At 38.6% G+C, this 14,631-nt stretch overlaps 1 protein-coding gene across 1 annotated transcript in view; it reads left to right on the plus strand.

The window, feature by feature from the left end:
• fbn1 (fibrillin 1) overlaps nt 1-14,631 on the plus strand; it is a 165,256-nt gene that overhangs the window by 58,389 nt on the left and 92,236 nt on the right. The window contains exons 11-17 of the mRNA XM_036564582.1: nt 1,924-2,148; nt 3,009-3,155; nt 3,340-3,459; nt 5,206-5,331; nt 6,808-6,930; nt 13,385-13,507; nt 14,394-14,546. Coding sequence (XP_036420475.1) covers nt 1,924-2,148; nt 3,009-3,155; nt 3,340-3,459; nt 5,206-5,331; nt 6,808-6,930; nt 13,385-13,507; nt 14,394-14,546 — 1,017 coding nt within the window. The remainder of the gene's footprint in view (nt 1-1,923; nt 2,149-3,008; nt 3,156-3,339; nt 3,460-5,205; nt 5,332-6,807; nt 6,931-13,384; nt 13,508-14,393; nt 14,547-14,631) is intronic.

The following is a 14,631-nucleotide window of genomic DNA, read 5'->3' on the forward strand; positions in this document are numbered from 1 at the left end:
CAATGTAGCTGGTCATCATAGTGATGCCACATGAAACTGCTGTGACATGAAGGAGACCACTTTTGTTCAGAAGAGGCTGATGGCAGAGAGACTGAAGCCTGCTGAAAAAACAGGAGAGTTTGGGAAAAACTAGTTCAGACAACGAGACGATTCTGGTGCTCAAAGTCGACGCGAGAGGCTACGCTAACCTGGTAGCTAACATTAGCATATGTGTTTAAGGTGATAGTTTTGATTCTCTCCAACCAATCAGCAGTCTGTTTTTAAGTCACCTTTTGGTGTTGGCTCAGCTCGCTTGGAACCTCGATGAAGGTGATACAAAAAATAGTACACTTTTAGAAAAGATGGTGTTTCAGCTTAGTCAAGAAAATGGTTCTATATAGAACCATGAACACTCAGAGAACCCTTTGCATGATTATAAGGTTCTTTGCATCATGAATGGGTTCTTTGGATTGATGGAAAAAGTGCATGAATGTGCTATAGTCAGTTCTATCTAGAACCTTTTTAAAAATGATTCTATATAGCATCCCAAAGTTTGACATAGTAACAACCCTTTTGGGTGCTGTATAGAATCATTTTCAAAATGTTCTATATAGAACCATCCACAGCGCATTCTCCATCAGTCAGAAGTACTTCTTTGAGTGTCCATGGGTCTATATAGAACCATTTTCTTTACTAAAGAACCCTTGAAGCACCATATTTTTGGTACCAGGTACCAGTTTAGCCTAAGAGAATGGTGAGTTGACTTGAGTCGAGCAGGTACCATGCAGTGGAAAAGAGTCTAAAGAGGCAACGGAGGAGACAGAAACCAAAACATACAAGGGAAGATAAACAACGGCGGAAACAGAGCACGGATGTAAGAATACATGTGTATATGTAGCTGCTACTGTGCAGTGGTAGACGAAGTACACAAACCATGTACTTGAGTTAAAGTAGAGATGCCCAAGGTAAAATATTACTGCAGTAAAAGCAGAAGTTCCTCCCTTTAGACCTCCATTTGAGTAAAAGTACAAAAGTATTTGCCTTCAAATGTACTTAGGTATTGAAAGTAAAAGTATTTAAAGATTAATTATGGCTCTGACGTCCTATTATCTTTTTTGTAACAAGACTTTTGCTTCATTAACCCATTTTACGAGAAAATACTCTGGTGTCACTCTTGGTAAACCAGTCTTTTAATAGAATGTCATTAATTAGTGACACTGATGTCTATTATCATAAGAACAAAACACTGAAGACAAACAATTTCCATTAAGTGGCCATGAAATAACCTTTTGCAAACAAGCAAAGTTTTAGTTTAAGATTTATTTGCAACTTAGTTACAAGTTTAATAAAACTTGCTTTAAACACAGGTTCAGAAATGAGTTTTCCTTTACTGTATTGCACCTGTAGGCCTCTGTTCATAAACATAAACTAGCAAAAACAAATTTACTATAAAATGAAAGTGTTTGTATAAATGCACAAAAAAAGAACATGCCAGTTATAACTGCATATGTGTACATATTTCTATATTGTGATCTATTTACACAAAGTTAGGTTAGTTCATCATTTATGTTGAATAGACACTCCCAAAATTTTACACTGCTGCCCTGACGTTGAACCGTGTGCTTGCACTAGGTTGGTATGACCAACAGCTCAAAACAAAGTGTGCGCTGTGCCCTGATTGGTGTTCTTGATTTGCACTTCTTTTGTTTTGACATTACGTTTTTATACACACATAAACCAAATAGAACGACACGTTTCGCATAATGTTGTGGAGTAAAAAGTAAAATATGTGACTTTGAAATGTAGTGGAGTGAAAGTCAAAAGTCAGCCAAAATGGAAATACTTCAGTAAAGTACAGATACACAAAAAACTACATTTACTTCGTTACTGTCCACCACTGCTACTGTGTCTAAATGTATGTGTGTGTTTCTGTGTGTTCTCCAGAGGAGTATCAGGTGCTGTGTCTACAGGTCCAGCCCATGGTTCCAGGGATTCCTGGGGTTCCTGGCGTTCCTGGCGTTCCTGGGGGTCCTGTAGTTACTCTTCCATTCGTTCCTCCGGTTCCTGGTCAGGTTATACCACAAGTCCCAAGCATTATTCCCTTACAACCAAGACAACCACCAGACTCTCGGGCACCCTCACGACCAGAAATATCTTTGCGCTTTCCTGGTACACACACACACACACAAACAGTTACCGTTAATATGGTTTCTACTATAGACTACTGAATTATATTAGATTACACTCTTAAAAAAGATGCTTCTTCTAGGGTTCTTTAGTAAAGAGAATGGTTTTATTTAGAACCATTAGTTTTAAATAGCTAATTCATGCCTGAATGGTTCTTTGCATGGTGAAATCATTCTTCAGATTGATGGAGAATGTGTTGTACATGATTCTATATAGAACCTCTTTGTAAAGGTTTCTATATACACACACACTGGTTCTTCAAGGGTTCATTAGTATAGAAGATGGACACTCAATGAACACTTTGCATGACTAAAGTTCTTTGCATCATGTTGTTATAAGCTTGACATCATTACAATAGTAGGACCCTTTTTGGTGCTGTATTTTCAAAAAGGTTCTATATAGAACCATCTACAACACATTTTCTATCAATCTGAAGAACACTTTCATGATGCAAAGAACTCTTTAATCATGCAAAGGGTTCTTTGAGTGTTCATGGTTCTATATAGAACCATTTACTTTACTACATTACCCTTGAAGAACCATGTGTGAGTGTAGCACCAAAATGGGTTCTAATACTGTTACAGGTTTGACCTCTGTTGTTACAAGAACCCTTTTTGGTGCTATATAGAATGACTTTCAAAACATACAACACATTGTCCATCAATCTTAAGAACCATTTCACTATGCAAAGAAGTATTTAGGCATTAAATGTCTTTATACAGAACTCATGGTCCTAAATAGAACCATTCCTTTTACTAAAGAACCATTGAAGAACCACCTTTTTTAAGAGTGTACACAAGGTTGGTACTGTAATGTAAATACTGTGGACCTGTTTGTGTCAGATTACCTCACACAGAACATCACCGCTGTGAACCTGTGTGAGACTGTGACGCACCTGTGTCCGAACGGCCGCTGTATCCCGATTCCTGGTGGATACCGCTGCGAGTGCAACATGGGCTACCAGCTAGACATTCGCGGGCAGTGTATCGGTCAGTACATGCACACACATTCACGCTGCTTTTACTGCATTTACAGACTGAGGTCTTGTACAGCTGTAAGACTCACACAGACTTACATGACTCATGAATGTAATTGCAGAACATTATAATATTCATATGGTCTGCATGCATAAATAATTATTTCATTGTGTGCGTATGTGTGTGTGCATTCAAGATGATGACGAGTGTGAGCGGAGTCCCTGTGTCCATGGGCAGTGTATGAACACTCCTGGTTCCTACTACTGTCAGTGTCCAGCTGGGTTCCAGACCACTGCTACTAGAACCGAATGCAAAGGTGAGAAACACATACACCAGTGGAATAGCCAGAATTTTATTTAAGGGGGGCCTGTTACAGATTGGGGGGTGGATAGAAAGCATTATGTCCCAGAGACATTGCTATAGTGAGGTCATTAAGAAGGCCGCGTCTCCATGTTGGCAGGTGAGCTGTAACTCTACTGTGCACTGATAGAGCTCGTCTCGTCAACGTTACTGCAGATACAGCCTTGCAGGTGGATAAACACCAACAAAACAGACCAGAATGACCACAAAAACATGAAAAGAGTGGACACTTTAGATGCATCTCCAGAAAACACTCTGAGGAGAAGATTAGCTAGGTTGGTGAACTGGATCCTTATAACCTGCACATCTCCAGGAACTGCCCACAGGACACTGTTGGCTGGAAATTTTTGGTCGGTGGACTATTCTCAGTCCAGCAGTGACACTGAGGTGTTTAAAAACACCAGCAGCACTGCTGTGTCTGATCCACTCAGACCAGCGCAACACTAACACACGACCACCACATCAGTGTTACTGCATGCTGAGAATGATCCACCACCCAAATAGTACCTGCTCTGTGAGGGTCCATGGGGGTTCCTGACCATTGAAGAATAGGGTAAAAGGGGGCTAACAAAGTATCAGAGAAACAGATGGACTACAGTCTGTAACTGTAGAACTACAAAGTGCACCTATATAGTAAGTGGAGCTGATAAAATGGACAATGAGCGTAGAAACAAGGAGGTGGTCATAATGTTATGCCTGATTGGTGTATTCCACTTACATTTACATTTACATTTACAGCATTTAGCAGACGCTCTTATCCAGAGCGACTTACAAAAAGTGCTTTGTCTATCCAGAGAAAGTATCTTTGCTAGTTACCAATAGGTTAGAGAGAAAGTCAGTCCTGAGCTCAGATACTGCTAGAATCAGAAAGTCATTATTGACACCTAGAGAAAAAGGAACAGAGTTAAACACAGAGCAGTGCAATACAATACAATACAATACAATACATACATAAGTTCATTCAAACACTTGTGCTTAGGAGACCTGATACTCCTCAAAGGCATCCAGACTTTCATGTGTTTGGCAACCATCACTTAATGTAATAAACTCAATATAGGCTAAATCCAGGACTAATTACATGGAGCAAACAATCTGTCATTCATGACAAATGTGCCTATATAGTTAGAAGAGGGGAAAACAATCCAGTCACACTAACTCCTGAACAATCTTTAAAGACAAGCCATGATTGTAAACTTAAGCTAACTTAATAAAAATATAATTAATATAATAATATAATGAAAAATAGTTACTTTAATACATTTGAATAAAGTTACGTTAACTCAAAATGTGCTAAAAAAAGATCCAACTCAAATGACTGAGTTACTATGTCAACAATTCATTTTTGAGTTACACTGTAAAAAGTGGCTCGTCAGATCAACTTAAAAAATTACTTCATGTGGTAACAAGTAAATTAACTAGTTTTAGTCAACCTAAATAAATACTTTGAATGAACAATTCTTTCAATCAAAGTAATTTTTTGAGTTGAATAAAACTAGTCCAATTTTTTTCTGACAAGCCATTTTTTACAGTGTAATTAGAATTTTTTAGATTGTTTCTCCAACTAATCACTGCAGATTGATTGAGAAGGTAAAGTTTAATTGGTAATTGTTTTAAAAAACAGTTTGATTTTAATCAGGTAGTGTTGACAACCCTAACACATCAGACACACTCACTCACACTCATGCTGTCTCTGTGTGTGCAGATCTGGATGAGTGTGTGGCTAACGGCCGCATCTGCAATAACGGACGGTGTGTGAACACGGAGGGCAGTTTCCACTGTGTGTGTAACGCCGGCTTCGAGCTCTCTTCTGATGGGAAGAACTGCCAAGGTAGCACAAACACACACACACACACACACAGTTACGTGCATGCACACCATTACATATTATCACTTACAGTACCTGTGGCTGTGCCCTGTCTAGGCTCCACCTAGAAATGTGTTCTTTCATAGTTACTGTTGTGAGGTTTGGACCAGCTTAACAGAATCACAGTACAATTTACAGTTTGTTATTAATTTAAAATGTTAGGGCTTTAATTTCACTGTTAAGATAGATCTGGTGTAGTTTTTTATGTCATCTAATTAAATATATTAAAATTATAATGGTAGTAATTTCAACATTATTGTCACTTTCAGCTGTGATTACCAATGGCATAGTTAGCATTTTAGGTTGGTTCAGTAAACAACTGACTTTAAATGTAGGTGTTGTAATATAAACTGAGTCTGTTCTACAGTTTCTTGTTAGGTTGAATGAATAACTGGTTCTAAATGTAGGTATTGTGATATAAACTGAGTCTGTTCTACAGTTTCTCATTAGGCTGAATGAATAACTGGCTCTAAATGTAGGTATTGTGATATAAACCGAGTCTGTTCTACAGTTTCTTGTTAGGTTGAATGAATAACTAACTCTAAATGTAGGTATTGTGAAATAAACTTAGTCTGTTCTACAGTTTCTCATCAGGCTGAATGAATAACTGACTCTAAATGTAGGTATTGTGATACAAACTGAGTCTGTTCTACAGTTTCTCATTAGGTTGAATGAATAACTGGTTCTAAATGTAGGTATTGTGATATAAACTGAGTCTGTTCTACAGTTTCTCATTAGGCTGAATGAATAACTGGCTCTAAATGTAGGTATTGTGATATAAACCGAGTCTGTTCTACAGTTTCTTGTTAGGTTGAAAGAATAACTGACTCTAAATGTAGGTATTGTGATATAAACTGAGTCTGTTCTACAGTTTCTCATTAGGTTGAATGAATAACTGACTCTAAATGTAGGTATTGTGATATAAACTGAGTCTGTTCTACAGTTTCTCATTAGGTTGAATGAATAACTGGTTCTAAATGTAGGTATTGTGATATAAAACGAGTCTGTTCTACAGTTTCTTATTAGGTTGAATGAATAACTGGCTCTAAGTGTAGGTATTGTGATATAAACTGTCTGTTCTACGGTTTATTGGGATTTTTTACCAGCATTCTGTATTGCTTGTCTACATTTCAGTTCCTCACACTCATAACTACAGAACCTACACATTAATTCCATAGTCAGTATTGAATCATTTTTAATAGTATTATGGGCTTGCTTATTTTATTTTTTCTCACACTTTATGCAATATAAAGTAAATTTAAACTCATTTAAATTCACACTCATAAAAAACTGTTAGTCAAAATAATGCAGTCTTTTAAAAAAAATAAATAATCACTGTGTTTGAGTATAAGGTATATTGCAATCACAGAATGCAGCAATCTTGCTTCGATTAACTGCTGACACATTGCTTTCTGTGTGTGTGTGTGTGTGTGTACGCAGATACTGATGAGTGTCAGATTAGGAACATCTGCTTGAATGGAATGTGTATTAATGATGATGGAAGCTTCAAATGCATCTGCAAAGCTGGCTATCTACTGGACGGCACTGGACGTTACTGCATAGGTACGAGACTTTACACACACACACTCATTGATACATAGGTATAAATATCAGGGTTGGGATAGCTACTGAAAAATTAGTAGTTAGCTACTTTGTAGCTACTTTCCCAAATTTTGTAGCTAGATACAATTTAGCTACTTTTCCAGAAAAAATAGTGGCTACTTTTTAGCTACTTTCAAAGCACGACTGTCAGAATGTTTGTGAATCTCCACCTGACACACCAAACAAGCCCAACTGATAATTTGGGCTTATGGGATAATGGGATAATTTGAACAAGAAGCTGGTGAATGAGAAACTGACTAAGATGTCGAACTTTGAGAGACATTTTTACTTTGCGGAAAAGTTTCCTGACTGGGATGTGAGCGAGAAAAGCGGCTACAGCTGACCTGAAGGTTAAGCAGAGCAAAGTACGTCTGCGTTTTTGTTTATATTATTTTTTTAGCCTATACTAGCACATGAGCACATACTGAGACATACTTACAGCCATGATGGTAAAACGGACATAAAATACTGTGGCTCCCAATGTGGTTTCATTTTTGTTGAAAGGATAAAATGGCTCTTCTTAACATTTCGGTTGCCGACCTGAGCTAAGCTGAGCTAAGTAAGGGGTGATCAGCGTATGGGGCGAGCGCGTAACCGTTTACTCGCACTCGTGGCTCAGTTCAGATTGCTGTCGGCACTAGCCCAGTTAACGACTGCGTTCTGTGGTTCAGATTTTGTGCAGATTGCCTGAAGCCTGTAGCGAAATTGTAGTACAAATTATCACTGTAGCTACACAAAAATTTGTAGGCGCTACAGCTATTAGCTACATTTAATAAAACTGTAGCGGCTACAGCTATTACCTAAAAAAAATTGTAGTTAGCTCCAAAAAGTAGCGTGCTACTTAGCTACTCCCCCAACCCTGATAAATATATATTGCGACTTTGTGAGGTGGTGCTGAGGATATTTAGCTCAGCGTGAGAGTGTGGTTATCTCCCCACTCCAGGCTCCTATGCTTTCATTTTTATGAGTGCAGCATGAGTCATCAGGGGGCATTAATGTTTGTTGACGCATTTGCATACTGTGACGTGTCATGGTACTTTGGTATGAAGACACATCATCCGTGCCTATAGCAGAGTTGAACCGGAGGGGCGCTGAAGAGGTGGAACTGACCACGATAAAAATTATATTTTCACACTTTGGAAAGATGGCATTTCAAGCAAGGCTGGTATATTTTATTATTACAGAACAATGCATTTCAGCTGTTAATGAAAAAAAGTCTTAGGTTGGAGTTACTCTTCAATGATTTCAGCAGGAGTTGTTGACACGGTTTTACAGAGCCTTACTTTATTACTCTAAGCTGGAGATGTTCAACAGAATATGATCTAAATAAACTCTGCTCTCTGATCAGAAAGCCGAACATTTGCTGTAATGACAGTGATTTAACTGGCGAGAGGAAGAATACATACACTGACGTTTGTCTTGGGCTTGTAGCTGCTGCGGAACAGTAAACATGTCTCTGAAGACACAACATGAAGGTCATCCTGCTATCACAGCACAAAATACTGTTTTATGACTAATGCTTCCATGACGTCTCTAAACCACTGGAGTTTTAAACAGTTCCCCTTTAGCAAGATTTCTTTTTATATTATCTGTAACAAACAGTTAATAAGACCTGCTTTGTCATACCCATTCAATGCAAACTGGAGTCCAGTGTTGTATGTGAAAAATTAGGCTAGGTCAGGTAGCAGACCACTAAAAACATATACACTATATGGCCAAAAGTATCCTCTCCTAACTACTGTGTTTAGGTGTTTCAGCCACACCCGTTCGTAACAGGTGTATAAAATCAAGCACATAGCCTTGCAGTTTCCATAGACAAACATTGGCAGTAGAATGGGTCGCACCGAAGATCTCAGAGACTTTAAATGTGGTACTGCCACTATAAAATTTCCACCCTGCTTGAACTGCCCTGTTCAACTGTAAATGCTATTATTGTGAAATGGATGAAGCGGGAGACAACGCAAACTCACAGAGTGGGCCGCCGAGTGCTGAAGCATGTAAAAATCGTCAACCCTCTGTCGCATCACTTGCTACAGAGATCCAAACTGCCTCAGGAAGCACCATCAGCACGAGAGCTGTGCGTCGGGAGCTTCATGAAATGGGTCTCCATGGCCGAGCAGCCGCACACAAACCTAAGATCACTGGGTGCACACCTCCACTGGACTCTGGAGCAGAGGAAACATTTTCTCTGGAGTGATGAATCTAGATTTTGTGAATGCCAGAAGAACCCTCCGTACTGGAATGCATAATGCCAACAGTAAGGTTTGGTGGAGGAGGGATAATGAGCTGGGGCTGTTTTTCAGGGTTTGGGCCTCTTAGTTCCAGTGAAGTGTGATGTTAATGCTACAGCACACAAAGACATTTTACACAATTATATCGCTGTTGTCGAAAGAAAAGAATGTCCAAAATGATAACTTTACAAGAAAAGGAAAAAACCTACTTTACTTTTAATGTAAGTCAATGGAACTAGACTTTTTTGTTCAGTTTGGGTCATTTCTTTTGATCCAATCATCATGAAATTTACACACAATGTAAAGGACAACAGATATTTTCAAAGATAAGAGATTTTCTTCCGACAGCAGCAATATGCAAAGACATAGAACGTCGATCGTGAGCCAGGCCCTCTTGTCCAACATCAGTGTCTGACCTCACAAATGCTCTTTAGACTGAAATTCTCACACTCTCCAAAATCTTGTGGAAGAACTTCCCAGGAAAGTGGAAGCTGTTATAGTTGCAAAGGGGGCAACTCCATATTAATGCCCATGGTTTTGGAATGGGACGTCCAGCAAGCTTATATAGATGTCATGGTCGGATGTCCACATACTTTTGGGCAAATGGTGTCCATGTAGAGATACACATACAGACACATACTCAGATACATACATTTACACAGACACAGGGTAAGAGAACTGGTGATGGAGACGATTCTCTCCGACCAATCAGCAGTTTTTCCATGTCACCTTTTGGTATCAGCTCAGCTCACTTGGAACCCGACAGAGGTGATACCACAAATAGTACCAGGTCCCGGGTTCACCTGGAAAACCAAAAAATGTGAGTAGAGTCGAGTCGAATCAAGCCAGTACCATGCAGTGGAACAGCGGATTAAGTCATTCTGGATGACAAACAACAAATCTTGCCAAATGAACTTTGGTGAGGATGATTACAAAAGCAGCTGTTGACAAAACTGAAAAATCTTAAAGCATGTTCTCTTGAAATTTTGAGTCTCTTTTTCACAGTTCTCTGTGAAACCGGGTGTTTTTCTGGTTGATGTATTTTCTCATTAATGATCTGTATAGTCTAGTGAGGAACTTGGATTTGCCTGTGTCTAAGACAGAGGAAACCAACCTTTACACACACACACACACACACACACACACACACACACACACACACACAGACATATACACAGCCCACCAACTTCAGACATAACACAAACACACACAGATTGTTTGGGTTAGAATGATAATGATGCACTCTGTGCTCTAATGTGGATCTGTTTGATCAGTTACACACACACACAAGAGGGAATGTTTTAATGAACCTTTAGTTATAAGCTGCTAGGGGTGTAACGATACACTAAAGTGACGGTTCGGTTCACACCGCGGTTTGGACCTCATGGTACAAGTTCAGTACAACAGAAAAAAGCAAGAAAAACACCCAAATACATAAGACTAGCTTTATCCTCATTTAGTTTGAACAGACAGTAGTGCAAGTTACAGTTTGCTCCACCGAGTTCTGTATAGCACCCGCTGAGATGACTTTGGTCATTTGCAATTGATGGGGAAAGTCACTAATGTTAACTAGTCCCTGTGCAATAGTTTAGCTTCAGTTGTGATTTTGTAGTTAGTAAATTTGTAAGACTTTGTGCTGAATCTCTTTACAGGCACAGAAACACTGCAGGCTGTGTAGGGAATCAGACTCACTTCACTCCTTTAATTTCAGCTTGTTGTTTTTCAGTCTTTGCACATACCACGTATTCTCTGTACGACTGCATGCACTATTTTCAACATTATTACATTTGTATAGTCGTAAAGCTCATTAAATTTGAGCATGTAAGTGAGAAAATAAACATTAAGTACATAAAACATAACACAATTTTGCGATTGCATTCTAACAGTACAGGTGCCTTTGTGTTACCCAAACAGTAAATAAAAAAAATGCTTCGCTTACGTTCACTTTCTCTGAGGTTTCCCAGCATCCTCAGCAATCAGGTAGGACCTGTGAAAACCCTGCCCACATCACAACATTAGTAATGAATTACCACAAATTATTTGCTCTGGAAAACCCCTTAATTTAAACACCTCTCACCAAAATACATTTCATGTATTTACAAAAATACATGAAATGTTTACTGATGGAATTCAGAAACTGCAAATTATCTTCTATTAAAAGGGAATTCTACTAATTTTTTAAGAATGTAATCAGAGTGATTCAGAGTGGTTTGGTGTGAAATGGTTCAGATTTCTTTACAGTGGTGGTGATAGGAATGAGGGGTTGCCATGGTAACAACACAAATATAGACATTTTATTTACTATCCAAAAGCACCAGCGAACCTACACGTGTCTTCTGAGTTTTATATGGAATGTTGATGATGGAATAAAAAGTGGAAAATCTGAAATAATACATTTTCTTTGGGGACTATTTTGCCTCAGCATCCCTCCCAGTATCCCTCTACCATGAGTGGATGTTCAAAACTATCATAAAAATGTTTCAGACATCAGACAGTGAATTCATAACCATTTTATGTAATAACTTTCTGTGAGGGAGCTTTTAGAGGTGGACGTCTGGTTCCTATCACCACCACTGTGAACAATTCTGACTCAGTAAGTTCCTCTAGAAGAGAGCATTTCACACCAAACCACTCTGAACGACTCTGTTTACATCTTAACTACTTAATAATTCTCTCTCTCTCTCTCTTTTAAGATCTCTTGGTTTAATCATGGTTTAATTTCCTTTCTCCTGTACTTTAGGTCACTTTTTTTCACCAAATGACCTCGGTGTATGAACGGTGCTTTATAAATAAACATGCCTTGTTGTAAGCTTATTATAAGATCATTTAACTTATTTCTAGACTTTGCACATGTTTTAAGTGATTATCGTGAGTAAAATGAACTCAGTGGTAGATAATTGTTTTACATTTATTATAACATCATTTAACTTACTTTTAGACATTTTTACTCATTTTAAGTAATGTTAGTAAGTGAAATGATCTCACTATATTGGCAGATAATTTTGCTTGTCTGCTTGAAACCAGCTTCTAAATGATCTGCCACTATAGTAAGATTATTTTATGCATGATAATTGCTTAAAACATGTAAAAAAAGGTCTGGAAAAATTAATCTATGAATAATATTCAATAATATTAAAATAAGCTTACAACAAGGCAAGTTTATTCATAGAGCACTGTTCATACACTGAAGTTATTTAAAGCACTTTGTAAATGAGAAAATTCAAAGATAATTCAAATTAACATTAAAATGTGACCTAAAGTAAAGAATAAAGGAAATTAAAACATGGTTAAAACATGATTAAAGCAATAGATTTTAAAAGAGAAGAAATTATATCGGCTAGATTTCAGACAAGTTCACGTGCTGATATTCCACTCTTTGCAGTGAAATGTTGACTATAGGTAATTTCTGCTTTTTGCTTTGGTTGTTTCTGATGCGGTCAGCAGGTTTATCTTCATTTGATCCGTCCTGAAAGATCTGTCTTCGTATCTCTGCTTTCCTTTGCGCTCTTTTCACCTCCCTCTCGTCACCCTTGTAGTTCTGCGTTGGTGCCGATGAGAGCGTTTAGATGTTGTGGTTTAGAGTTTATAGTTCTGCTGTCAGTCTCGTGTAAACAGATCATTATTCTCATTGACTGGAGGCGGTTTGCTGCTGTTAATTGTCACTGGCAACCAGAGTCTCTGCAATCAAGATGGTTCTTCAAGGGCTCTTTAGCAAAGACAATGGTTCTATGTAGAACCATGAACACTCACTGAACCATTGCATGCACATTCTCCATCAGTCTGAAGAACAATTTCACCATGCAAAGGACTATTTAATCATGCAAGTTGTTCTTTGAGTGTTCATGGTTCTATGTAGAATCATTGTCTTTACTGAAGAACCCTTGAAGAACCTTCTTTTTAAAGAGTGTATGCTTTCTTTTCTTTTTCTTTAGATTTTCTAAAAGAATTAGATACAATAAGTAGTTGATATTGTTATTAACTGATTGAACAAAAAAACAGACATAACGTAAAATTCATGAAAATTAAGAGTTTATTGATTATAATGTTCTATAAAGGAGTTTGAAAAGTGAAATATTGATTTGTTTGATTTTTTTTAAATATAGAATTTGCGTGTAGAAACATGTCAGTATCTCTTGTGTGTGTGTGTGTGTGTGTGTGTGTGTGTGTGTGTGTGTGTGATTCAGATGTGGACGAGTGTGAGGCCCCAGGGATCTGTTTGAATGGACGCTGTGTTAACACAGAAGGTTCCTTCAGGTGTGAGTGTATGCCTGGACTCGCTGTGGGCCTGGACGGACGGACGTGTGTGGGTGAGTACCAACTTTCTCTACACACACACAAACAAACACACACACACACACACACACACACACAGAAAAGGGAGTCAGTGTGTGGAGTCAGAGTGTTTCCCCCTCTCTCCCCGTGTTTCTCAGTGGTGATTTTATAGCGGTTCTGGACGTGGCCCAGTTGCTTATGGCTCTGCTCTTGGTCAGCGCCGAGTGTGATGAAATGTTCTGTTTTGCCCAACTTTTATCACACAGCGCATTTCACTGTTTTATTGGTTTGATCTGGATTTTTCTTTTCACTACATGTAGAACGAACCTCTCACTGGCACTGTAGGCATCTCTCTCTCTGTTCTCTCTCTCTCTCTCTCTCTCCCCCTCTCTGTTCTCTCTCTCTCTGTTTTCTCTCCTCTCTCTTTCTCTGTTCTCTCTCTCTCTCTCTCTCTCTCCCCCTCTCTGCTCTCTCTCTCTCTGTTTTCTCTCCTCTCTCTTTCTCTGTTCTCTCTCTCTCTCTCTCTCCCCCTCTCTGTTCTCTCTCTCTCCTCCTCTCTGTTCTCTCTCTTTCTCTGTTCTCTCTCTCTCTCTCTCTCCCTCTCTCTCTCTCTCTCTGTTCAGAAAGCATTTATTGACACCAATAAAATATTTCCAAAGAACAGAATGTAAGATTTAAAAATGTAATATTTTAATACGTTTTGGCCATTTTTAAGTTGTGATAAGATTTTTTTTCCTTTGATTAAAAGTCCTACAAATGAGTTAGAGTTTTAGAGCTCTTTAATAATTCACCAGACTTTTACTGCAGAGCTTCTTGTGTGATGTTTAGTTGTTGTTTTAAAACGTTATTTGCGTCACACATTGCAGTATTTATTTTCTCTGATGTTCTCTCTCTCTCTCTCTCTCTCTCTCTCTCTGTCAGACACTCACATGCGCAGTACGTGTTATGGGGGCTATAAGCGAGGTCAATGTGTGCGGCCGTTCTTTGGGGCTGTGACTAAATCTGAATGCTGCTGTGCCAGTGTGGAGTATGCCTTCGGGGAACCATGCCAACCGTGCCCACCGCAGACATCAGGTAACACACATACATGAGTACACACTTACACACACTGAGGAAAGTGCTGCTTTTAATTGACTAGATCAATATATATATGTAGAAA

Source organism: Colossoma macropomum, unplaced genomic scaffold, assembly GCF_904425465.1.
Source record: "Colossoma macropomum unplaced genomic scaffold, Colossoma_macropomum, whole genome shotgun sequence".
Lineage (NCBI taxonomy): Eukaryota > Metazoa > Chordata > Actinopteri > Characiformes > Serrasalmidae > Colossoma > Colossoma macropomum.